Raw genomic sequence first — 24,018 nt, 5'->3', positions numbered from 1 at the left:
TATATATATATCACATCTTTTTTATCCATTCATCTCTTGATGGGCATTTCAGTTGGTTGCATATCTGGACAGAAAATCAATAAGGCAATGATGGTCTTAAATGATGCAATAGACTAGTTGGACTTAATAGATATCTATAGGACATTATATTCAAAAATAGCAAAATAAACATTCTTTTCACATGTACATGGAATGTTCTCCAGGATAGATCACATACTAGACCACAAAACAAGTCTCAACAAATTTAAGAGGATAGAAATTATGTCAAGCATTTTTTCCAACCACAATGGTATGAAACTAGAAATCAACTACAGAAAGAAAAATCTGTTTCGATGAGTTTCACTTTTTCTTTTATATTCCAAATATAAGTGATACCATGCAGTATTTTTCTTTCTCTCTCTGGCTTATTTCACTTAGCGTAATACCCTCCAGTTTCACCCATGTTGTGGCAAATAGCAGGATTTCTTAGAGGACTTTGTATATTTTAGATATTAATATGTATATTTTGCAAATATTTTCTCTCAGTCTACGGATTGCCTTTTCATTTTCTTAAAAGTGTCTTTTGAGGTTTTAAAAATTGGAAAGGTCCCATATAGACTTTTTTTTCTATACTTTATGTTTTTCTGTACCCTACTTAAAAAAGTTACGTAAACTTAAGGTCACTAAGGTTTTCCCTTAAGTTTTCTCTAGAAGTTTTAAATTTTACAATGAGGTCTATGTTCCATTTTGAGTTAAGTTTTTTATATGGTGTGAGGTAGGGTTGAGGTTCATTTTTTTCATATGGTTATATAATGTTCCAGTATCAGTTGTTAAAGAGACTATCTTTTGTATAATGAGTTGCCTTAGACCCTTGTTGAAAAGCAATTGGCTATATATGTGTGGGTCTATTTCTGATTTTCTATTCTGTTACATTTATCTTTATAAATAACACTTTATCTTCATTACTGTACCTTTATAATAAGTCATGAAATCAAGAAGTATAAATCCTTAAGTTTTATTTTCTTCTAAAACTATTTTTGCTCTTTTAGGTTCTTTGCATTTCCATGTAATTTACAGGATCAGCTTATGAATTTCTACTCCTCCTGCCCAAAAGAGGCCTGCCTGTAGTTTGATTAGAATTGCATTGAATATATACATTAAACTGGGGGAGACTTGTCATCCTAATGATATTGAGTATTCTGAACCATATGTCTGATGGCATATATCTCCATTTATTTTGGTTTGTATATATTTTATGAAATTTATCTGAAGTTCATATTTTTAATGCTCTTGTCAATAGTATCTTGTTTTAAATTTGTTTCTAATTGTTTGCTGCTAACTTATAGAAACACATTTTATTTTAGTGTATTACCTTATATGCTACAACCTGGCTAAACCTACTAGTTCTAGTTTTATTTCTTCTTTTCCTGTATGTTTTTCATTTTTTAATCTCCCTTTATTGCATTAACCAGTACTAGCACAATGTTGATTAATGATGAGAACCAATATCAGTGCCGTGCTCCTAATTTTAGGAAGAAAGCGTTCAGTCTTTCACCATTAAGTGTGATATTAGCTGTAGATCTTTCATAGATGTTCTTTATCAGATTGAGGAACTTCCTTTCTATTCCTAGTTACTAAAATTTTTTTACCATAGACTTTGAATTTGGTTACCTGCTTTTTCTGCATTTATTGAGATGATATTATATGTTTTTTTAAGATCTTAAAATGGTGATTTTCAGTATTTGATTGTCGGATACCAAAGTAACTGCAATTCTGGGATAAACCTCACATGGTCATGATATAATATCAGTTTTATATTTTGGTGTGCTTTGTTTGCTAAAATTTTAAGAATTTTTGCATCAATGTTTGTGAGGGATTTCGATCTTTTTTTTTCTTTTCTTATAATGTCTTTGTCTGCTTTTGGTAACAGAATATGCTGGCCTCCTAAAGTGACTTGGGAAGGGTTCCATCCTCTTCAGTTTTCTAAAGTAGTTTATGTGGAACTGGTACAATTTCGTCCTTAAATTTTTTGTGGAATTTACCAATGAAGCCATCTGGGCCTGGGGTTTTCTTTGTGGATGAGTTTTTTAAATAAAAATTCCATTTTTTTATATACATAGGGCTATTCATATTATCTATTTCTCTTGTGTAATTTGTGTCTTTCTAGGAATCTGTCCATTTCCTTAATGACTAAGCATCTATTTATGTGCTTATTGGCTATTTGTATATCTTCCTTAGAAAAAAATCTATTTAAATTCCATTGCTCATTTTTTTAAATTGGGATGTTTGTCTTTTCGTTGTTCAGCTGTAAGAGTTCTTTGTATATTCTCAATACTAGTCCTTTATCAGATATATAATTTGCAGATATTTGCTCACACTGTGTAGGTTACCTTTTCACTTTGTTGATAATGTTCTTTGCACAAAAGTTTTTAATGTTGATGAAGTCCAATTTATCTATCTTTTGTTTTATTTTTTGTACTTTTTGTGCTAAGAAATTATTGCGAAATTCAAAGTCATGAAGATTTACCTCCATATTTTCTTCTAAGAGTTTTATGGTTTTAGCTTTTATATTTAGGTCATAGATACATTTTGAATTAATTTTTATATACAGAATGAGGTAGGGGATCTGCCTTTATTCTTTAGCAGGTGGATATCATTTGTCCAAGCACTGCTTCTTGAAGACACTATTCTTTCCCCAGTGAATGGTCTTGGCACACTTGCTGGAAATCAATTAGCCATAGGTGTACAGGTTTATTTCTCTTCTCTCAGTTCTATTCCACTGGTCTATACGTCTGTCTTTATGCTGGTATTACATTGTTTTGATTACTGTAGCACTTCAGTAAGCTTTGAAATCAGGAACCATAGTCCTCCAACTTCGTTCTTCTTCAATGTTGTCTTAGCTATTTGGGGTAACTTGCAGTTAGGATGAGGATAAGCTTTCCATTTCCATAAAAAAGTCCATTGGAGTTTTGTTAGGATTGCATTGAATTTTTACAGTGCTTTGGGGAGTATTGCCATCTTAATAATATTAGATCTTCCAATCCATGAACACAGGATATCTTTCCATTTATTTAAATTTTCCTTAATTTCTTTATGGAGTGTTTTCTAATTTTCAGCGCACAAACCTTTCACCTTCTTGTTTAAATTAATTCCTAAGTATTGATTGTACTTGTTTGGAGGTGACTGTAATGGAATTGTTTTCTTAATTTCATTTTCAGATTGTTTACTGCTAGTGTATAGAAATACAATTGATTTTTATGTATTTATCTTATCTCCTGAAACCTTGCTTGAACTTGCTCATTAGTTGTAATAGCTTTTTAGTGGATTCCTTAAGATTTTCTATATTCAAGATCATACCATCTGCAACTAGAGATAGTTTTACTTCTTCTTTACCAATCTGGATGGCTTTGATTTTTTTGTTGTTGTTGTTGTTGCTTATTGCTCAGGATACAAGGTGCAATACAATACTGAATAGAAGTGGTAGGAGTGGACATCCTTGTCTTGTTCCTGATCTTTGGAGTGGGAGGCATTTAGTCTTTCATCATCAAGTATGATGTTAGGTATGGGGTTTTCATAGATACATTTCAAAGATTGAGGAAGTTCCTTTTTACTTCTAGTTGAGTGTTTTTATCATGAAGGAGTATTGGATTTTGTCAAATCCTTTTTCTCCATCTATTGCAAGAATAATGTGGTTTTGTCCTTTGTTCTTTTGATATTTGCTGTGTTACATTAATTAAATTTCATATATTTTATATATTTGTCTAATTTTTTAGTTGTTTAAGGTGGGAGGGTGCATCTGGACCCTCTTACTCCATCATAGCTGGAAGTGGAAATTCTGAACTATGTATTATTTTTATATTTTAGAGGAGCAGTCTGAAGGCAGATTGTTGATGGTCACACAGTCAGAATTAAAATCCTGATGTTTGTGGTTCCAAAGCCTATGCTTTTACCACTGTTCTTATTATTGGTTTAGTGTTTTCATTTTGTGGTCTTTTTTTATATGACTTGTATGAATTTTGATCTAATTGCCTAATATATTTACTTTCATTATAATCTCATTAAACCAAAGTGGCTCCTATAAACATATTAACCCAAGCAATAGTTTAAATAATTTCCGTCAAGATAAGTGGTTGACTGCTGGTGGTTTTTACATAAAGATATCAGCTACCATTTTCAGTTTTAAAAATTCTTAGTAATCCAGGTTCACTGAGTTAAGAGTCTGTACTAAGATTTTTGCTAATATGAAATTCTGCTTTAAAACCCTGCTACCAACTGCTGCCCTGTTGGTTCTCTTACTTTTCATTGCTTTCTCTTCGATAATCTCTGAAACCCTCTTTTGAAATGTATTATATCTACAAAGAAAATAAAAATAGACAATCTAGGTTTTTCTTGTTCTCTCATTCATTTAAATATTTTATGAGTGAATTGTTCTTAGTATAATTACATAAATATCTTAAAAGTTTGTGTGAAACATTGCCAATTACTTTCATCTCCAGACATTTTAATCTATGAGACAAAACCTCCTCCTACCTTTGGTTTTATCACATGCCAATATTTCCCAGTCTTGCCTGATTATAACAGTAATATGAGTTGTTAAAAAGAGAGATTTCCAAGCTTTGCAGGTTTTTTTCAGTAATGCTAAAGTGGCCCCTGAGGAGCTTTATTTTTTTATAAGCCCCCCAGGTGATTTTTATGATCAGGAAATTTGCTTCCACATATATCAAACAGTTGCTCCTTCTTCAGAAGTAATTTTTCATCATAATAGTGAAGACTGAAGTCTCTGGAGTTAGATAAATTTGGATTCAGGTCCTGACTCTACCACGTAGTAGCTGAATGGTCTTGGGTGTTATTTTAGCCTCTCAGCCTATTTGTTGATCTGTAAAATAGGAATAATCTTACCTACATCTCAAAGAATTGCTGAAAGGATTAAATTAGGTTGTGCGTATTGTGAAGCAGTTAATGCCATCCTTGGTATGCTGTAAATACTCTGTAAAATATTACAATTTCATAGAATGCCACATCCTATTTGTGTTCCACTTCCTAACTTTTCCTTAAGTCCCTAATGCATTTCTGTTGTTTTATTACTAATCCAGAAGTTCTAATAATCCAGTGATTTAAAATATACTTAAGTTCCACTAGAACTTAAGAATATGTCCTTGAGACATACCAAATATATTTATTTCAGTCCTGTGTAAGATATTTTTTCCACATATACTTTTTTGTGAGTTCTTGGCATAAATTAACAGTCTTTTCAAATGTCTTAGTTCTTTCTTGGATACACAGATGATTGAAAATAAGTCATCTACTATTTAGTTGATAGTGATTATTATTACAGGCAGAGTTATTCAGCACCTGATTTTATCATTTATTTAATAGTATAAAAATGGTTTTTATTTTCAGTTTCCTAATGGTCTCATTGATAGCTTTTCAGATGCAATGTGTCTACTCATAATTACAGGGTTTTGGGGGTTCTTTCTGAGGCAAAGACATCTTTTTCCTTATTTATGGCAGTAGCCTTTTCCTTGTGCTGTGTCCTCTTGCCTGCTTTTAAAATTTGCTTCATCAGTTATCTTCTTGTGCCTGCTCCTTTGCTTTCTTCTTCTAGACTGACTACTTCTACCTGTTCTATAGATTACCTACTCTTTCCTTTTGGAAATCACTAGATTCCTAGAAAGAGCTGTCTGTGCTCATTTCCACTACCTCATCACTCCTGTCTTCTTGAATATCTTATGACACCATTTTTCCTGTATGCTATACTGTACTTTCCTTTCAGAATGTTACTCTGTTATCACTATGTTTAAAAGCCTTTTCTGGATCTGTTCATTATCAACACTGTTATGTGTTTTTTTCTAGAATACTTTCTTCTGCACTATCTTGGTTTTCCTTCTGCTTTCCTAACCAATGCTTTACTATCTTCCCTTTTTCTTTTGCTGCTTCAATGTTACTGCCTTCAGTCCACTTCACTTATTCCTTTCCTTGAATATCACAATCATTCTCATTGCTTCAGCTATCCTCTCTGTAGTGACTCCTAGATCTGCATTTTAACCCCACCCTCTCAATGAAGCTCTAGACTCAGTTACCTATTGCTTGATGATTGTATCCAGTGAAACTCATCAGCTCACCACCCCTGTATCCCAAATCATTTGCCTTTCCTGAAATTCATATTTCAGATGAATGGTATTGCTAGTCTCCCATTAATCTAGACTTGGAAAGCTTGTGATCATTTATCAATATTTGCAGTTGTTATTCTTGCCTTTTGTCCCTACTCTCTTCAAATTAATCTTTCTTAAGGGTATTATTGTATTACCTCTCAACTTAAAAACCTTTAGGGACTTTCTTTTGTCTTTAAGTCTTAGTATAAATGCATTACTCTAGCTTTCTTTAATACTGTTTTATATGTAGAATAGTGGCCATATTGTTATGAAAATGGTTTATTCTCATTTTAAAGAATTCGAGCAATATGTAGCAAAGGAAACTCAAAATCCCACCCTCAGAAATAGCTACCATTTACATTATACTCTTCCAGAAATATCTTTAGAATAATGTTCAGATTGGATGAATAGATAACTTTATAAAATAGAATTATACTATCAGGCTTCCCTGGTGGCGCAGTGGTTGAGAGTCTGCCTGCCAATGCAGGGGACACGGGTTTGAGCCCTGGTCTGGGAAGATCCCACATGCCGCAGAGCAGCTAGGCCCGTGGGCCACAACTGCTGAGCCTGCGGGTCTGGAGCCTGTGCTCCACAAGAGAGGCTGCGACAGTGAAAGGCCCGCACACCATGATGAAGAATGGCCCCCGCTTGCTGCAACTAGAGAAAGCCCTCACACGGAAACAAAGACCCAACACAGCCAAATAAATAAATAAATTAATTAATTTTAAAAAAAGTATTATACTATCCATGGTACTTCTTAATAAGAAGTATTCATTTCTATTTTAGTTCCATTTTAAGAGAAGGAAGTGACGTGGAAGTAAAATTGAGGGACTTATTGAATTTTTAATAAATGTTTCTTTATCACAAGACCTCCTCCCAACAATTTTCATAGTTTCATTATTTTTACATTGTTAAGGTTTATAACATTTACATTTTACTCTGAAACTATAAATTCCACAGTTTAGTTTTCCTTCTATGTATGAATGGATGCACAGCTTGCCTAATCCTCCATTCATGAGTTCTTTGTTTTGACCTGGTTGGCTGGATTTTATTAACAAGTAATTTTTTCAGGAAGAGGTTATTGTGCTCTATTCCTTGAGTTCTTAGCTATCAAAGGCCTGTGGCATTTCTGAGTACATCTTGGCTAGAGATCAGATTCATGGTTCAGAATATCTTTCCTTCAAAGTTTTGTAGGCATTATTCCATGTTTTTCTAGCATTAACTAATTCTGTGGAGAAGCCTGAGGCCAGACAGATTTTTTCTCCCTCTTTCTCATAGATGACTTGCATTTACTGCCTGGAAGCTTAAAAAATTTGTGCTTGTTCCTTAATGTTTTGTGATTTAATAAGGATATTCTCGGTGTTGATCTTCTGAATAAATTCTTCATGAAATAAAGTGGACTTTCTCAATTTTCAGTATTTCTTTTTTTCAGGGAAAATTTTCTGTATTATATATTGGAATATTTTGTCTTTCTTAACTTTACAGATATTATTCTTACATTAGGTCATCTTAACTTGTTCTCCATGTTCAAAAGTTATTACTTACACATAAATTTTCATTTTAAAGTCCATTTAACTGTGATTATAACAAGCCTTTCCTCTGTTAGTGATTTGATTTTTTACCATCTTTGCTCTGTTTCATGCTTTTTCTAATTTAATTAATTCTGTGATTGTGTTACTTTTGTCCTAAGTTTCCTTAACTCTCTAGTCTTCCTTTATTTTATCATGTCATTTTATCATCTTTTTTGCACCTTTAAATTCAGGTTCATGTTGACTTCTTTTACATTACAAAGTTTGCCTAGGAGATATTCTGCTGTTTCTTTGGTTATGTTTTCTTCCAGTTAATTTCCAAGAAACGTCTTATTTATTTTTTTACTTACAGTTTGATTGAGATATCATTGACATATCAAAACTGTATATATTAAGGTGTACAACTGGATTTTTTTTTTCGGTACGTGGGCCTCTCACTGTTGTGGCCTCTCCCGTTGTGGAGCACAGGCTCCGGACGCACAGGCTCTGTGGCCATGGCTCACAGGCCTAACCGCTCTGTGGCATATGGGATCTTCCCAGACCGGGGCACAAACCCGTGTCCCCTGCATCGGCAGGCAGACTCTCAACCACTGTGCCACCAGGGAAGCCCACAACTTGATATTTTGATATACATATACATTGTGAGATGATCACTACAATCCAACTAATTAAAATATCTGTTACCTCTACTTAGTTACTGTGTGTGTGTGTGCACGCACATGCTAAGAAGATTTCAGATCTATCTTCTTAGCAAATTTCAAGTATATAGTACAGTACTATTAACTATTATCACCATGCTGTACGTTATGTCTCCAAACATATTCAACTAGCATGACTAAAATTTTGTAGCATTTGACCAACATCACAGATTGTATTTTTATGCTGCTTTTGTGCATTCTTCCCTCTGAATTTTATTTTATTTATTTTGTCTGGAGCATTAGGTCTCATTTCTTTTTCTTTCATCTTGATTATGTTTAACATGTGACCCTTGATACATTATGATTAATTTTCCTTGAGCATACCTGTTTGTCTTATACTTTAAGTATACCTTGAGAAATGATTATATTGTTAATTTACTTATGAAAGTAGTTACATGGGATGGAGATTGGGATATCTTTGCTAGAACTGTATTCAAACTTCTTTGTTTCAGTTTGTAACATATCTGGTGATAGGTTTTATTTCATCCAACATGGATTCCTGGAGTCTGTACTTCTTTCAGAGAGAGTAAGCTTCAGAGTTTGTTTACTTCCCAATTTCACTCTACCTTTTTCACTGTGGCATGCCTTCCTTCTGGCTTTCAAGAGTGAGAAATTTGACCCCAACAGACATTTTCCAGTTTTTTATCATTAGCTGTACTTTACTCATAAAAACTTTGCTCTCCTTTACCATTGATCTATATTTCTGTTTTTGTGCCAATACCATACTGCCTTGATTGCTGTAGCTTTGTGGTATAGTTTGAAGTCAGGGAGCCTGATTCCTCCAACTCCATTTTTCTTTCTCAAGATTGATTTGGATATTCGGTGTCTTCCACGTTTCCATATGAATTGTAAAATTTTTTGTTCTAATTCTTTGAAGAATGCCATTCATTGGTGGTTTGATAGGGATTGCATTGAATCTGTAAATTACCTTGGGTAGTATATTCATTTTCACAATATTGATTCTTCCAGTCCAAGAACATGGCTTTTATCAGTGTTTTATAGTTTTATGAGTAGAAGTCTTTCGCCTCCTCAAGCACGTTTATTCCTGGGTATTTTATTTTTTTGTTGCAGTGGTAAATGGGAGTGTTTCATAAATTGCTCTTTCTGATTTTTCGTTGTTGCTGTATAGGAATGCCAGAGATTTCTGTGCATTAATTTTGTATCCTGCAACCTCATCATATTCATTGATTAGTTCTAGAAGTTTTCTGGTGGCATCTTTAGGATTTTCTATTTACAGTATCATGTCATTGGCAAACAGTAACAGTTTTACTTCTTCTTTTCCAATTTGTATTCCTTTTATTTCTTTTTGTTCTCTGATTGCTGTGGCTAGGACTTCCAAAACTATGATGAATAAGAGTGGTGAGAGTGGACATCCTTGTCTTTTTCCTGATCTTAGTGGAAATGATTTGTTTTTCACCATTATGATGCTTGCTGTGGTTTTGTCACAAACGGCCTTTATTATGTTGAGGTAGGTTCTCTCTGTGCCCATTTTCTGGAGAGTTTTTATCATAAATGGGTGTTGAAAATTTTCAGAAGCTTTTTCTGCATCTATTGAGATGATCATATGGTTTTTATTACTTAATTTGTTACTCTGGTGTATCACATTGATTGATTTGCATATATTGAAGAATCCTTGCATCCCTGGGATAAATCCCACTTGATCATGGTGTATGATTCTTTTAATGTGCTGTTGGATTCTGTTTGCTAGTATTTTGTTGAGGATTTTGCATCTATGTTCATCAGTGACATTGGTCTGTAATTTTATTTTTTTGTGATATCTTTTTCTGGTTTTGGTATCAGGGTGATGGTGGCTTCATAGAATGAATTTGGGAGTGTTTCTCCCTCTGCAATATTTTGGAAGAGTTTGAGAAGGATGGGTGTTAGCTCTTCTCTAAATGTTTGATAGAATTCGCCTGTGAAGCCATCTGGTCCTGGACTTCTGTTTCTTGGAAGATTTTTTTTTTTGTGGTACGCGGGCCTCTCACTGTTGTGGCCTCTCCTGTTGCGGAGCACAGGCTCTGGATGCGCAGGCTCAGTGGCCATGGCTCACTGGCCCAGCCGCCCTGAGGCATGTGGAATCTTCCCGGACCGGGCACAAACCCATGTCCCCTGCATAGGCAGGCGGACTCTCAACCACAGCGCCACCAGGGAAGCCTTTGGAAGATTTTTAATTATGGCTTCAATTTCATTACTTGTGTTGGGTCTGTTTATATTTGCTAATTCTTCCTGGTTCAGTCTTGGAAAGTTTTACCTTTCCAACAATTTGTCTATTTTCTTGTGATTGTCCATTTTATTGGCCTATAGTTGTTTGTCGTAGTATCTTATAATCCTTTGTGTTTCTGTGGTGTCAGTTGTGATTTCTCCTTTTTCATTTCTAATTTTATTGATTTCAGTCTTCTCCCTTTTTTCTTGATGAGTCTGGCTAAGGGTTTACCAATTTTGTTTATCTTCTCAAAGAACCAGCTTTTAGTTTTATTGATCTTTGCTATTGTTTTCTTTGTTTCTATTTCATTTAATTATGTTGGTGGGAGTATAAATTGATATAACCACTATGGAAAATGGTGTGGAGGTGTCTTAAAAAAACTAAAAATAGAACTACCATATGACCCAGCAATTCCACTACTGAGCATATACCCTGAGAAAACCATAATTCAAAAAGAGTCATGTACCACAGTGTTCATTGCAGTACTATTTACAATAGCCAGGACATGGAACCAACCTAAATGTCCATCGACAGATGAATGGATAAAGTAAGACATGACACATACAATGGAATATTACTCAGCCGTAAAAAAATGAAATCGAGTTATTTGTAGTGAGGTGGATGGACCTAGAGTCATACAGAGTGAAGTCAGTCAGAAAGAAAAAAACAAATACTGTATGCTAACACATATATATGGAATCTAAAAAAAAAAATGGTACTGATGAACCTAGTTGCAGGGCAGGAATAAAGAGGTAGACATAGAGAATGGCCTTGAGGACATAGGGTGGGAGGGCAAAGCTGGGGCAAAGTGAGAGTAGCATCAACATATATACAATACTGAATGTAAAACAGTTGGCTGGTGGGAAGCAGAAGCATAGCACAGGGAGATCGGCTCGGTGTTTTGTGATGATCTGGGGGGTGGGATAGGGAGGATGGGTTGGAGTCTCAAGAGGAAGGGGGTATGGGGACATGTGTATGCGTATGGCTGATTCACTTCGTCGTGCAACAGAAACTAACAAGTATTGTGAAGCAATTTTACTCCAATAAAGATCTATTAAAAAAAAACTGTACTCTCTAGCAAAACTTGACTGTTTAGACTTAATATATGTGAAGTTGAGGATGAGGTATATAGTTTAATATCTTGTACCTAATTGTCACTTATTTGGTGTATGTTGAAGAAAAATGATTTGTTTGTTTACTTTAAGTTTTGTCATCTCAAACTCATTAGAATAATGTACATACCTATTAAAACTTAATGTAACTTGTATAATGTCAAATCACAATGATATTAAGTAACTATAAAATGGTTTCTATAAAAATCTTAATTTGTCTCTTAAAAACATTTCAGTGGAGGCCTAGACATTTCTCCAAAGAAGACAATATAAATGGCTAACAGGCACATGAAAAGATGCTCACCATCACTAATTATTAGAGAAATGCAAGTCAAAACTACAATGAGGTACCATCCTACACTGGGCATAATGGCCATCATTAAAAAGTCTACAAATAACAAATGCTGGAGAGGGTATGGAAGGAAGGGAACCTTCCTACAAAATTGGTGACCATGTAAATTGGTACAGCCACTATGGGGAACAGTATGGAGGTTCCTCAAAAAACTAAAAATAGAGTTGCCATATGATATAGCAATTCCACTCCTGGACATATATCTGGACAGAACTATAATTCAAAAAGATACATGCACCCCTATGTTCATAGCAGTACTATTTACAGTATCCAAGACATGGAAACAACCTAAATGTCCATTGACAGATTAATGGATAAAGAAGATGTAAATATATACAATGGAATATTACTCAGCCATAAAAAGAATGAAATACCATTTGCATCTACGTGGATGGACCTAGAGATTACCACATTAAGTGAAGTAAGAAAGAGATGACAAATACCATATGATATCATTATTTGTAGAATCCAAGCTATGACACAAATGAACTTATCTATGAAACAGAAACAGACTCACAGACATAGAGAACAGATTTGTGGTCGCCAAGGGGGAGGGTTGGATTGGGAATTTGGGACTAGCAGATGCAAACTATTGATATTATATATAGAATAGATAAACAACAAGGTCATATTGTATGGCACAGGGAATTATATTCAATATCCTTTAATAAACTATAATGGACAAGAATATATGTATATGTTTAACTGACTCACTTTGCTGTACACCGAAACTAACATAACATTGTAAATCAACTATACTTCAATAAAAAAGATATATTTCAATGGCAGAACTTTACTCTAAATCAGGGGTCCCCAACCCCTGGGCCGCGGACTGTTAGCAGTCCTGTGGTCTGTTAGGAACCAGGCCACACAGCAGGAGGTGAGTGGCAGCCAACCAAGCGGCTTCAGCTGCTGCTCCACATCACTTCTGTTACCACCTGAACAGCACTTGTATTGCCGCCTGTACCATCACTCGCATTAATGCCTGAACCATCCTCCCACCACCCCCCGTCTGTTGAAAAACTGTCTTCCACGAAACCAGTCCTTGGTGCCAAAAAGGTTGGGGACCACTTCTGTAAATCACTTCTTACTGCGGCCTATGGGTTTGTTATGTACACTGGATTATTATCCATTTTGGGGATAAGTATTGAAAGAAAAGACTATAAGTCGTTCATTTTTTGGTCTGTGCCTTAAAACTGGTTTGTATTATTATATAAAGACTGTTAAGTTTCTTGTTTTTGTGATGTGCCTGAGAATTAACCTGATTTGAAACTCACTTTCTCCGTTTTTTTTTATTGCAGGTAAACGAAATTGCCTTTATAAATACCCTCGAAGCCCAGAACAAACGCCATGATGTTTTATCAAAATTGAAGGAATATGAGCAGAGGCTTAATGAGTTACAGGAAGAACGTCAGCGAAGACAGGAAGAAAAGCAAGCACGTGATGAAGCTGTTCAGGTAGAATTTTATTCAGCAAGCATTTATTGAGCACCAGCCATTTCCTAGGCTCTGAGCCAGGTGCTGAGGATACAAAAAGGAGTAAGACCAAGTCTGTGTTCCCAAGGATGCATGGTTTAGTGTAGCACGGTTTGGAAACAGGAAGTCTGATTGCCAAGGCAGTGTGTACTCCTTCAGAAAGGGTTATCAGTGTTTTTGTCAATTTGAATCTCTAGTCTCAACCAGATGAAGGACTAAATTGCTCTGGACAGATTATTATCTATTCTTTTCTAATTGGGTTGGGCAAGAATATGTTCCTTTCTTCTCTTACAAATGGATTGTGTTTGAACCAATGTATATAGCCTTAATAACTGGGCAACCTTTATGCTTATGACAAGGAGCACCTGTCATATATTGGGCAGTGTCATCAGGTACTTTAACCTCTGTAGCATACCCTAAGTTAGCTACCATTTTCAGGATGGGAAGAAGACTTAACACATAAACTTTAGTGATGGTTTTAAACTATTTAAATCTTCCCCAAGATCAAATATGGATGCAGACATACTTTATCTATTATGACTAATATTTATTTGTTTATTCATTCATTCATCGTTTATTGAATTACTACTATAATCTGTGTGCTGTGCTTTGCTCAAGGGCATGAAAAAGATATATCCTTGATCTCAATGGGAAGACATATATGTAAACAAATCTTAACCTGTAGGGTTAGTGTAACAGTAAAGACGTTTTTGGAAGCACAAAGGAGAACCTGTTACTCAAATTGAGAGTCGCAAAGACTAGAGAACGTCAGGAAAAGCTTCCTGGAGGAGGCGATGCCTCAACTAAGTTTTGAAAACTGAGACAGTCATAAATGGTGCAAAGTAGACATTCTATGCAGGAGATGAGTGAGTATGGCATGTAGAGTTAGGGACCTGACCGTGAAGAGCTTTGTTGTTATGTTAAAAGCTAGGGATGTTATTAATGTTTCATGCTTCTTCATGTCACTGGTAATTTTAGGAAATTAAAATATCATTACAGTTTTCAAGTTTATTGGTTACTTTATGCTCTTTTTGTACACTAGCAAGCAGTCCCATATTCACCCCAATCTCTATTTGATTTGAGTTCAAGGTCTCATTTTAATCTGAGTGTCAAGCTAACTTATGTTTAAAAATACAGGATACTACTTTTAGAGAAACTTTAGTTTTTCCTCTCAAAGGAGCAGTAAAAAATTCATTTTTATCAGTTAAAAGTTAATAACCCATTAACATTCTTAAATGAGTAATTGAAATAGGATATTTGAATTTTTAATTTGAGCCATCCCTTCAGCTTTATTGCTCTTTCTTTTTCTGCATCAAACCATTTTATAAAAATAATAATTTTTTTATATGCCAATAAAGTTGTTAAAAAATAATTATTTTGAAAATTGTGTGTTACTTTCGAGCAACCATTAGGCATTAATAATTCAGAAATAAATGAGATATGATCTTTGCCTTTATGGCAAATAATACAACATAGTGTGAAAGTGTAATAGAAACCTGTACTGTATAGGTTACAGTGGTATCACAGAGTAGGGAATAATTAGCTCTCTTGTTGGGAGGGGAATGTCAGGGAAAGTTCAGTGGAAGAGGTAACTTCTTAACTGGATTTTGGGGGGAAATATATGAGTAATATTGTATATTTTTGAGTAGACATCTTTAGTTACTTTTTCTGCATTTATTTTGCAGATTTGAAGATTTGAAATATAACAGTTATCTTGTATTTAAAAATGATGACTCTTATTTTATAATTTGGAACATTTATTAAGGCATAAAGGAAAGCAGTTATTTTCTGAAAGTAGTAAGGAATCTTCTGAATTCACTAACACTTAAAATTTTTTTTGACTACTCAGACTTATTTTTATCTTTAAAAATGTAGAAATTTCCTATGGATTTAATTTTCAGTGAAAAATTTAAAATGTATGTACATAAGTTTAATTGAGATAACTGATACTAGAAAAATTCATTGGTAATATATATATAAAATTTAAAAATTTTTTAAATATGTAGTCATTACTATATGTGCAAGGAGATAATGCCAAACATTCTGTAAATACAATAATAGTAAGATACTGACTTAATAAAGAATTCAGAGGCCCTCCATCTGCTTTACTTTTATTCTGCTTTACTTTTACTTAACATTCACATCAGTGTTAAATTGTTAAAGGCAATTGTGATTCTTGTTTTTTGTAAGTGAAATACTAAGTTAATGCTGCCGTCATATATTCTCAATTTCCCTTTTTTGCTATATAAATTATTGATGGATTAGTTTTAAGCCCAGTTTTCTTAGATATTCTGCCTTGTCCTCTTGCCCTAATCTTCTGATTTGTAGGCGTAAAGCACGGGGTTGCAAAATCCTTTCTTAGGCTGCCATAAACACATCATTGACTGTGAAACAAAGTACATGGGAGTCTGAGAGGTTTCAGAAGGGTTGAGAGTTAGATATCTTTACAGTTCATTTGCTGTAGGTTTATGCTTTTTATTTGTGAGCATATAGATTTATAATGAATATTATAAAGTTACTTGTTAATAATTTAGATCTCACAGCAAACTGGGTCTCTTTAAGGTAAAATGACTTGCCCAAGGCTATGTAAGTAGTGGTTACTAGAGCCTAGATCAGTGTAGTGTGTTCCATTTATCATAAAGAGTAGGGACCTGGGAGATGTTGTGTGAGCTCCCTAGGGGATGGGGATGAATTGAAAGAAATATATCAATACATCTAGTAATATGGTGAAAATTAGCTAAGTACTCCTAGCAGGCAAAAATACACAGGAAGTATATCACAGTATTTTAATGAAGTATCTTCTCCATTAATGATGATGATGATGATAATTATTGAGAATTTAGTATATGCCAACCCCTATGTAAGTGCCTTTCATGTATTATCTCATGTGTTCTTCACAATATCCTAAGAAATAAGCACTATTGTTATTTGTCTTCCAGAATACTAAGTCACATATATAATATAACTAGACCCGGGTCACCCAGCTGGTAAATAATGTAATCAGGAAACAAAATCAGGGAATCTAGTACAGTGTCCACTCTCTTACCCACTATGCTATGTTATAATGTCTCTTTCTCCCTGTCACAAGCTTTTCTTCACTTAATTCCTATATGGAAGCTTAATTCAGAAATAAAATCTGTTAATTATGCTTTCTTCATCATGTTCTGTTATTTCTATAACCATGTCCAAACACAAGGCTTTAGAAGTGATTAACCATAAAATATGTATCAGGTTCTAATAAGATAGTATCTGCTTAAAATAGCATTTATTCTTTTTTTTATAAATTTACTTATTTTTAGCTGTGTTGGGTCTTCATTGCTGTGTGCGAGCTTTCTCTAGTTGTGGCGAGTGGGGGCTACTCTTTGTTGTGGTGCTCAGGCTTCTCATTGCGGTGGCTTCTCTTGTTGCAGAGCGTGGGCTCTAGGCGTGTGGGCGTCAATAGTTGCAGCATGCTGGCTCAGTAGTTGTGGCTCCGGGCTCTAGAGCGCAGGCTCAGTAGTTGTGGCGCATGGGCTTAGTTGCTCCGTGGCATGTGGGATCTTCCCGGACTAGGCCTCGAACCCATGTCCCCTGCATTGGCAGGAGGATTCTTAACCACTGCACCACCAGGGAAGCCCAGCATTTATTCTTCTAATTATTTGTAACACTGGTAAATGACATATGAAAACCAGATAGTATTGGTATTTGATTTTATTTAAATTCTGAGAAGCATACCTAATGACAAGCCAGGGATCTATTTGGCTTGAATATATAAGTATATGTCAAAGCTGTGTCACCTTTAATCATTTTCATCTTACACATAATTCTAACATCTTTTAAAATATTTCTGACGTTAGGAACGTAAGAGAGCTCTAGAAGCAGAACGGCAGGCCCGTGTAGAAGAATTGTTAATGAAGAGGAAAGAACAAGAAGCCCGAATTGAGCAACAGAGGCAAGAAAAGGAAAAAGCCCGGGAAGATGCTGCCCGGGAAAGAGCTAGGTACTTCATTTGCTATCTTGATTTTGATCCTGATGAACATTTGCAGTGAGTGCATATTCAAATCAAGTCTTGAAGCTATTTGCCATCATGTAGAATTTTTAGAAAGTGTTACATATACAGAAATGTTATACTGAATTTTTTTTTTTTTTTTTTTTTGTGGTATGTGGGCCTCTCACTGTTGTGGCCTCTCCCATTGTGGACCACAGGCTCTGGACACACAGGATCAGTGGCCATGGCTCACAGGCCCAGCCGCTCCGTGGCATGTGGGATCTTCCCAGACCGGGGCATGAACCCGTGTCCCCTGCATTGGCAGGTGGACTCTCAACCACTGCGCCACCAGTGAAGCCCTATACTGAATTTTGATTTCCAGGAATTAAGACATCCTACTCAAAATGGAAAACTTTTGAAAATTTCTGTTGGATGGGAAACTTGATATTTCAAGATATTTTCAGTTGTAAGAAATAGAATTTGATCCTGGCTAACTTAAGCAAAGTAAATTTTAAGTAAAATATTGGAAGCGAAAGTGATAGGTCGTTAGATGACCAGGCTGGGACATGGTCAAGTATCAGAGACTAGGTCCCAGGAGCCACGGTAGTGGTCTTTTGATGGAAATGGTCTGGTCAACATGTTGTCGCCCTGATTATGTTAAATGACATTCAGCCATCCCTGCATTTTAAAATCACTTACTTAAGATTCAAAGACCCAGGAAAAAGCATTTAATTGGCCAAATTGATTTGTGCTTTTTGATCTTGTTTGTGAAATCCTTTTATGCCCTGTGTCATAAGATATTCTTCAAAATGTTATAGTTTTTCAGTTTGACACACATTTAGGTTTTAATTCCTTTTAAGATACCATTTATGTATGGTATGAATCAAAAATATAAATTTATTTATTTGCATATAAATATCCATTTATCACAGCCCCATTTGTTGAAGAGGGTAGATTTTAAGACACTATTCTTGCTGCCTGTTCACGGTCAATTAATCATAGATGTAAGGGTTTATTTCTGGACTCTGTCCTGTTCTTTTGATATCTACATGTCTATTCTTACTCCAGCAACACACTGTTTTAACTACTGTAGCTTTATAGCAAGTTTTGAAATCAATTAATGTAGGTTCTCTAATGTTGTTGTTCTCTTTCAAAATTGCTTTCCAAATAATTTTTTAGGGTAGGCTTGCCAGTTTCTAAAAAAAAAAAGCTTGCAAGCATTTTTATAGTAATGCCTTGAGTCTATAAATCGTTGTGGGAATAATTGCCACCTTTACAATATTGTATATGATCCATGAATATGGTATGTGTCTCTGCTTTAATTTCTCTCAACAGTATTTTTTAGTTTTTAGAAAATAGGTCTTGCATTTCTTTTCTTAAATTTATTCTTAAGTACTCTTTTTGAAGCCATAGTGAATGGAGTTATTTTATTTCATTTTTGTTAGTATTTTTGCTAGTATGCAGAAATACAATCAATTTTTTATATTTTTTATTTTATAATTTTTTATTATCTTGTGCAACTTGCCTATGAGTATTTTCCTATTAGTGTTTTCTTTTTTGCTGTTGTTGTTCCTTAGGATATTTTACATAAAGGCTCATGTCCTCTGCAAATTGAGATTGTTTTACTTCTTGATTTCTAATACAGATGTCTTTAATTTCTTTTTCTTGCCTTATTGCACTGACTAGATCCTACAATATAACATTAATAGAAGTTGTGACATTGTATATCCTTATTTTGTTCTTGATCTTAGGGGGAAAACATTCAGTCTTTTGCTATTACATATGATGTAGTTGTAGGTTTCTCATAAATCCTCATTATCAGGTTGAAGAAGTTCTCTTCTATTTCTAGTTTATTGAGAGTTTTTAGCACACATGTACTTTGAATTTGGTTAAATAAATGCTTCTTTGGGGGCATTCACTGAGATGATCATGTAGCTTTCATTTTTTATTAATATGGTTTATTACATTATTTAATTTTTGGATATTAAACCAACTTTACATTCCTGGGTTAATTCCCACTTGGTCATAGTGTAAAATCATTTTTATGTGTTGTCGAATTCTTGTTAAGGATATATTCATAAGGGATATTGGTGTGTAATTTTCTTGTGATGTCTTTGTCTGGCTTTCATGTCATGGCAATCCTAGCCTCAGAGAATGTGATGGGAAGTGTTTTTTCCTCCACTATTTACAGAAACTTTTTGTGTAGGATTGTTACTTTTTCTTGCTAAATGTTCAATATACTAGTGAAGCCATCTGGGCTTGGAGTTATCTTTTGGGGAAGACTTTAAATTACCAAATAAATTTTTCTTAGCATGTTATCAATCTATTGAGATTTTTCTGTTTCTTATTGAGTCAGCTTTGGTAATTTGTGTTTTTCTAGGAATTTGTCCTTTTCATCTAAGTTGTGTATTTTTATAAAGTTGTTAATAGCTCCTTATAAGGATTTTAATTTTAACATGATTTATAGTGATGTTCCTCTTTCATTCCTTATGTGCTAATTTATGTCTCTCCTCTCTGTCTCTGTCTTTCTGTCTCTCGTTTTCTTGGTAGTCTAGCTAAAGGTTTGTACATTTTGTTGATCTTTCCAAAAAACCAGCTTTTGATTTCTTTGAATTTCTACATTATGTTTCTGTTTTCTGTTACATTGATTTCCACTTTGATATTTATCATTTCTTTCCTTCTGCTTATTTTGGATTTGATTAGCTTTGCTTTTCCTACTTTTATAAAGTGAAAACTTAGTTGACTAATTTTAGATATTTCTGCATTTCTAATATAAGCATTTGAATTACCAGTTTTCTTCTTAGCACTTCTTTAATTTCATCTCATCAGTTTTGATACATTGTATTTTTATTTTCATTCAATTTAAGATTTTTCCTAATATTTCTTATGATTTTCTAATTCCTGAGTTATTCAGAAACATGTTATTTAGTTTCCAAATATTTGGAATGTCTCCCGTTTTTCTGTTTTCTAATTAAATATTTTGTGGTTGAAGAATGTTTTCTGTATGATTTCAGTCCTTTTAAATTTATTGAACTTATTACTTTATGGTCTTGAATGTAGACTATCCTAGAGAATGTTCTGTGTGCTCTTGGAAAATACATGTATTCTGCTGTTTTGGATGGAGTGTTCTCTAAATGTCAGTTAAATAAAGTTAGTTGACAGTGTTTAGTCTTCTGTATACTTACTGATTTTCTGTCTAGTTGTATTAATTCTTGAGATAGAGTTATTGAAATCTCCAAAAATAATTGTTGAATTGTCTATTTCTCTTTTCAGTTTTGACAGTTTTTTGCTTCATGTATTTTGGTGCCTTAGTATTAAAGGCATGCAATTTATATTTATTATAACTTCTTGAGTATTGACCCTTTTGTCATTATAAAATATCCCTTGTTGGGTTTTTAAAAAAATATTTCTTGTCTTAAAGTCAATTTTTTTTCTGTTTTAAATATTGCCATGTTGTTTACATGATATGCCTTTTTCTGTCTAAAGGGAAACATTTTTTTTGTGTCTTTGTATCTAAAGTGTGTCACTTATATACAGTTGAGGTTTCTTTTTATATCTGGCCTTCTATTTTCTGCCTTTTGATTGTTTAGTCCATTCTTATTTAATGTAATTTATTGATATGACTGAATTAATGTCTGCCATTTTGATATTTGTTTTCTGTATGTCTCAAGTTATTTTTCTCCTTTACTGTCTTCTTTTTTGTTAAACCAGTACATTTTAAAAATTATTGATTTATTTAGTTTTGGCTGTGTTGGGTCTTCATTGCTGCGCGAGGGCTTTCTCTAGTTGCCACCAGCAGAGGCCACTCTTCGTTGCGGCGCCTGGCCTTCTCATTGCAGTGGCTTCTCTTGTTGCGGAGCCCGGGCTGTAGACGCCCAGGCTTTGGTAGTTGTGGCGCACAGGCTTAGTTGCTCCGCGGCATGTGGGATCTTCTCAGACCAGGGCTCAAACGTGTGTCCCCTGCATTGGCAGGCGGATTCTTAACCACTGTGCCACCAGGGAAGTCCCTCAACCAGTACTTTTTAGGGCATCATTTAAATTTTTCTCTTGATTTTAAAAACTGTATTACTTTAGTTATTTGCTTAGTGTTTGCTTTCTTTATTACAGTATTCATCTTGACTTATCACAAACTAATTCACGTTAAAATTAACTTAATTTTGGTAAAATAGAACAACTTTGTTCCAATATAGCACTATGTCTTTTTCTTCCTGTATTGTCATATATTTATTACATCTATGTATGTCATAAACTCAACAATACAGTGTTAACGATTTTTTAAATGCAGTCCCACATTTTTCAAAGGAATTAGAATAATAGAGAAAATGTATTTGTAGATTCCTTTATATTTATCCACATATTTATCATTTCCTGTGTATTTCATTTCTTTCTGTGGATTCAAGTTACCCTTTGGCATTTCTTTTTAGCTAGATGGACTTCCTTCAGTATTTTTTGTAAGGCAGGTTTGCTTTCATTGAATTACCTTGGTGTTTGCTTATCTGGGAATATTTTTATTTTGGCTTCCTTTTGAATGGTAGTTTTGATGGATATAGAATTCTTGGTTTTTCTTTCAGTACTTTGAATCTTCAAAACAACTTTTGTTGTTTCTCACAAAAAGTCGGCCATTAATCATACTGTTTTTCCTCTGTATTTGGTGAGTTGTTGGGTTTTTTTTCCTGTTTTCAAAATTTTCTTTTTGACTTGTTTTTCACCAGTAGGTTGGTTCTCTTCATGATTATCCTACTCTGTACATTAATACTTTTCATAAAATTTGGAAAGTGGCCACTATTTCTTCAGATATTTAATTGTCATTTCTCTTCAGGTTCTTCTGAGTTGTAACAGTTTCTCAGACTTTCCATGGTTTTGATGACCTTGACAGTTCTGAGTAGTGGTTAGGTATTTTGTAGACTTTTCCTCTCTTAAGATTTGTCTGATGTTTTTCTCATGGTTAGACTGAGGTTATGGGTTTTAGAAGGAAGAGCACAGGGGTGAATGTGAATTACCATTTTTAAAATGTCTAAGGTTCATACTGTCACCTTGACTTATCACTGATTTTGTTAACCTTGATCACCTGGCTAAGGTAGTATTTGTCAGATTTCTCCACTGTATAGTTCAAAAATTTCCCTATGCTGTCCTCCTTGGAAGCAAGCCTATGCTGAAGAGATGGGGAGTTATTCTCTACCTCCTTGAGACACGAATTCATACATAAATTATTTGCAGTTCTTCTGTACAGGATATTTGTTCTTCCATTTATTTATTAAATTCCTTTGTTATGTCAACGGGGACTCGTTTATATTTGTATTATATTATGGGTTACAAACCAGTATTATGGTATTTATTTTGTTGCTCAAATTGTTTCACCTTTGGACATTGGAAGCTTTATCATTTGACCCCTGCTTGCCTTTGACATACTTCATCATTTCGTTTTTTTGAGTACTTCCTTACTTCCTGGCACTGCAAGATGCTTCAAATTCATCTTATATTTTCCCTGCTCCATCCCTAGAAAGCCATTTGTTTAAGGACTCCTAGTTCCTTTTGTTGGAAAGTTCTTAAAAAATGATTTCTCTTTCTCTGTTGAGATTCTCTATCTGTTGAATCATTGTCACGATATTTTTCCTTAGGTTGGCATACTTTCTTTTAATTCTTATAACGTATTTATAAAACCAAATAAATCCAGCATACGGCCTCATTCAGAGAGTTTCATTTGACTGCATTTTTCTTAAACATGGTCATACTTCTTTGTATGTCTCATAATTTGTTTGTGATTGGTTCCTCTCGTATTCTCTTTGTCTTTGTGAATTTTTGCCTTTTCTATTCCTTTCATACTGTTTTATAGGTTTTTGGAAGGGAAATGAGATAAATATATATTTTCAATATGCCATATTTAAATGACAGCCCAGAGCTAGTATTTAAACCCATTCTTGGGTCCAGAAACCTACTTTTATAAATAATAATGTCTGTTGCTTCCCTAATGTTTAATGAGCAATAATATATCTGAGACTTAATAGGCATTCAGAAAAAAATAAAAAACTCTCTAGAATATATAAGCCTATGTGTCCTAATTGTATTTTTTTAACCTAATGAAATTTGTTACTCCAAGCAGTTGAGTTTATAATTTTTAAATATCTTCTTATAGAGACAGGGAAGAACGATTGGCAGCACTCACAGCTGCTCAACAAGAAGCTATGGAAGAGCTACAGAAAAAAATTCAGCTCAAGGTAGGAATATTATATATTTTAATTTGAAATTTTAGAGCTATTTTAATGTAGCATGAGATTAAAATTTTATCGATTTAATTAATTGTATAAAAACTGAATTAGGTCTTCCCTGGTGGCACAGTGGTTAAGAATCCACCTGCCAATGTAGGGGACATGGGTTCAAGCCCTGGTCCGGGAAGATCCCACATGCCATGGGGCAACTAAGCCCGTGCGCCACAACTACTAAGCCTGCTCTTTAGAGCCCGGGAGCCACAACTACTGAAGCCCGTGCACCTGGAGCCTGTGCTCTGCAACAAGAGAAGCCACTGCAATGAGAAGCACACGCACTGCAACAAA

General features: G+C 34.4%; 1 protein-coding gene across 1 annotated transcript in view; it reads left to right on the top strand.

The window, feature by feature from the left end:
• LOC103068938 (S phase cyclin A-associated protein in the endoplasmic reticulum-like) overlaps positions 1 to 24,018 on the top strand; it is a 110,380-nt gene that overhangs the window by 53,849 nt on the left and 32,513 nt on the right. Inside the window, 3 exon segments of the mRNA XM_082931248.1 lie at positions 13,327 to 13,482; positions 17,337 to 17,479; positions 23,601 to 23,682. Of these exon segments, the coding sequence (XP_082787374.1) occupies positions 13,327 to 13,482; positions 17,337 to 17,479; positions 23,601 to 23,682 (381 nt within the window).

This window comes from Lipotes vexillifer, unplaced genomic scaffold (assembly GCF_000442215.2).
Source record: "Lipotes vexillifer unplaced genomic scaffold, Lipotes_vexillifer_v1.1 scaffold2063, whole genome shotgun sequence".
Lineage (NCBI taxonomy): Eukaryota > Metazoa > Chordata > Mammalia > Artiodactyla > Lipotidae > Lipotes > Lipotes vexillifer.
Note: the sequence above shows the minus strand (reverse complement) of the source record. Positions and strands in the feature narration are given on the sequence as shown.